The sequence below is a fragment of the Aulonocara sp. 'chitande type north' Nkhata Bay genome, linkage group LG7 (assembly GCF_057382095.1).
Source record: "Aulonocara sp. 'chitande type north' Nkhata Bay isolate Kocher_YH1m ecotype deep benthic linkage group LG7, A_spYH_male_GT1.1, whole genome shotgun sequence".
Classification (NCBI taxonomy): Eukaryota; Metazoa; Chordata; class Actinopteri; order Cichliformes; family Cichlidae; genus Aulonocara; species Aulonocara sp. 'chitande type north' Nkhata Bay.
The window spans coordinates 20,397,282-20,400,809 of NC_141350.1; the positions used below are offsets into that span (position 1 = coordinate 20,397,282).

Genomic DNA, 3,528 nt, shown 5'->3' on the forward strand with positions numbered 1-3,528 from the left:
ATGTTTGCGTGGGTTCTCTCTGGGAACGCCAGCTTTAAACTCATCTAAAAAACTTCAAGAAAAAATCTGCCATGCAGCATCTTGTCAAGACTGGGCTCGATGCCAAGTGACAAGCTGGTGGAGTTGAGGGCCAGCTGCTCCACCTCTACAAAGTAGTTAAAGCAGATTCTGATGTACACAATTTTATCAACTGGCATCACTGGGTATTCTTATTGTGAACAAAACTGGACCATGCACAATGCAGTCAGACAAATACCGTTCCCCTGGCAACCACCAAACCCAGAAACGTGATTCGTCACTTCAGAGAAAACGTCTCCAGTGTTCTAGAGTCCAGTGGCGACATGCTTTACACCACTTCATTTAACGCTTTGCATTGTATTTAGTGATGTAAGGTGCAGATGCAGCTGCCCAGCTGAAACTGAGACTGCAGAAAGCTGCCAACCTCTGCGCTCTATGCACCTTGGCATCTGCTAACCCCGCCCTGTGATTTTATTTGGTTTACCACTTTGTGGCTGAGTTACTGTCATTCCCAGTCACTTCCACTTTGTTATGATTCCACTAACAGCTGACTGTGGAATATTTAGTAGCAAGGAAATTTCACAACTGGACTTGTTGCACAGGTGTCATCCTATCACAGTATGCTGGAATTCAAATCACTTCATTTTTTCAAAAACGTTTTTTGAAGCGGTCTGCATGCCAGCTGTTTGATTTTATACACCTCTGACCATGGAGGTGATTGGAACACCTGAATCCAATGATTTGAATGGTTGCCTGAATACTTTTGCCAATATATGTGCAGGTATAACATTCCTGTTTTTAAAAAAATCAGACTCTTTCATGATAACTCTTAAAAGGGGTGCTACTACACCTCTATAACCTGCTCATCTAGTAATGATTTTCAAGCAGGGCAATGAAAACAAAAGCTGTTAAAAGCTAATCTTTTTGATTTCAGGTAACTTTTTGTGATTCTGGACAGAATGCTGTTTTTTACTGATATGAACAGCCTGCATCTTTGTAAATAGATCATAGATCATACTGCAATTGCAATATCACAATAATTGGACTCACTTAGTAAATCTGCCCCATAGTGTATAAAATGTGTCTTGTGTTTTACTGATGTGATCCAGTGTAACTCACTGCTGTAAAATTCCCTCTATCCATCACTTTCTCCAGCTGGACTGTACTGAGGTAAAAATGAATCCTGAAGACTGTAGTACAACAGAAAGATTTTACTAAAGAACAGTTATTACAGAGAAGTTTAAGCACACTTTGATCAGTCAGTGTAGATCAAAATCTTGAGCTTACATAGCATATTGCATTCTACATGCAAAGCAACTCAACAGCAAGTATTTATTTAACAAACAGTTATTAAAAACGCTGAAATATACCAGGAGTTCATGAAATGAAAAGAAAAATGTTACAACGAACATTCACACGATCTGTGCAACTTTGTTTATTATGTCCATTGTTTTCATGAATGGCCGGATGGTCTGTTGCAATGACTTATGGGACACCTTTTTCTTCTTCATTTTCATAAAGGATGCTCCAGTGTATCCTATGCTAAAGGAAGCAATAAAGGAAGCACCAAATCACCTTTCCTTAGTAATTGGGTAACTGGAACAGCTTTTATTACTACTGCCACAGTTCCTAACTGAGAGACTAAGCAAAATGAACTATTGGAGCACACCTTTAGTTTTTAAATTAAACAGTGGGTCTGAAGCTGTGTTTTTTCTTGTACCGAATATGAGGCTTAATAACAAGTCACAGAAGCAAGCAACTTAATCTCTGTTAAAATGATAATAGTATGGTTCTCTGTGAGCATAAGCAGGTGCATTTGCAAACAAAGCACTGATTATAATAAAGAAAATCATGAGTACAATGACAAACAGGACTGTGGCAGCAATGTTAAGCCCACGGGCAATGAACCCATGATGTTGTGCACCCTCCAGATCTCCGGCCACCTTCCGGTCTCTGGCCTAGAAGGACAGAAACATATAGTTTGTAATGGTGTAATTATAATGTAATTATCTTTATCCCATTGTAAACTGAAACTGCAAATGTTAAGCATAGCCTAAGTTTCATTATTTGACAAAGTTAAGCTTCATGTTTTTAGTAAATGCAAACAATTATAATAATAATCCCAGGTGCTCTTTCACTGGTGGGGTTTTTTTGTGCCCATATATTTTCTTTGTTACTATCAGTGTAGGAAATGATGTAAACTGTATAACAAATGTAAGATATTTCTTTCAGTGTTGTAGTTTTTAAAAAAGAAATTTGCACTTCAGCTTTGGTTGTGTTCGATGCCATGATCATGTAGCTTGATTTATATGGTAAGATATGATAGGCAGGTAGGTACAATGTATATATTCACACACACACCTTGATAGAATAAATGAGAGCTGCAAGTCCAAGACAACAAGGGTTTAAGTAGGCAAAGCAGAGGAGGGACCAGATAATATGGTCCTTTGGAGGCTCAGTGACGATGTTCACACTGGTGTGCTGAACCAATACAGATCCTCCAGGCTGTCCAGAGGGCCCATCATAGGTCCTCACCTGCATTGGAACATAAGCTGGAGGTTTCATTGCTCTCACTAGTCTGAGCTCAGCTGCAGTTTGGAGAGAGGAAAGATATTGAAAAGAGTTACTGACATTGATGATTTCATTTTTGAAGTCTTTGGGCAAAGCAGTTGTCTCTGTTAGAAACTGAACAGTAACAGCTGTGTCTTTGGGGTCCAGGTATTTCCAAAATGTTGCATTGTCCTTGCAACGGAATTTTTCTAAATCTGTGAATCCTGAAATCTGACTTCACTAAATAAATTAATAAATAAATAATGTAAATAATATGACTGTGAATAAATGTTTTGGGACAAAGCACACGTTTTTTTGAGGATTTTGTACTCACAGTTGGTGACACAAACTAAGTTAGCATGCAGTGACATCAAAAATTTCCTTAAGCACAGTGATAAAATCTCTCTTCTGCTTTTTACATGAAGCCATTAAACAGATCCCCCCCCCCCAACCCTAACATCTTGATTGTTTTTCTATAAGTGAGCACAGAACAAATGCAGAAGTCTTCTTCTGAAAACTGTACAAAAAAAAAAAAAAAAAAAAAAAAATGAAAACTGTACTAACCTTACCAATACTGCACCACCAATTACATTAATTACAACCAAAGAGAAACATAAAGATTCTTATGTCACAACTTCAATATATGGAAGAGAAACTTCAAGAAAAAGTCTTTCACAAGATTCCCCCATTGTGCAACAGCCTCATCATGAAAACAGACAGCATTGCTACACACACACAGCTACACAGACACAAAAGGAAATGGAAATTAAAAAGTTTTCCTACTTTGAAGTTCATCATGCCTCTCCTCAGACTCTACTAAGACAACCCGATCTTCAGTTCCAGTATCACGAAACATGTCGGTCATTGGACTCAGCCGTCTGTAATTATGTGAAGTTAACAGCGTGCTCAGCATACAGGAGTTGAAAGCAGACGTTGGTGGTTTAGTTTCACATTTGTGTT

The 3,528-nt window shown here is 38.3% G+C and overlaps 1 protein-coding gene across 1 annotated transcript; it reads right to left on the bottom strand.

Moving 5' to 3' along the window:
• Positions 1–1,221: 1,221 nt before the first annotated feature.
• Positions 1,222–3,528, bottom strand: LOC147325053 (interferon-induced transmembrane protein 1-like). Its single transcript, XM_086302402.1, has 3 exons — positions 3,352–3,528; positions 2,380–2,606; positions 1,222–1,976 (listed from the first exon to the last, which is right to left on the bottom strand). The coding sequence occupies exons 1-3, from the start codon at positions 3,479–3,481 to the stop codon at positions 1,779–1,781; spliced, it is 555 nt and encodes a 184-aa protein (XP_086158528.1). The 5' UTR covers positions 3,482–3,528; the 3' UTR covers positions 1,222–1,778.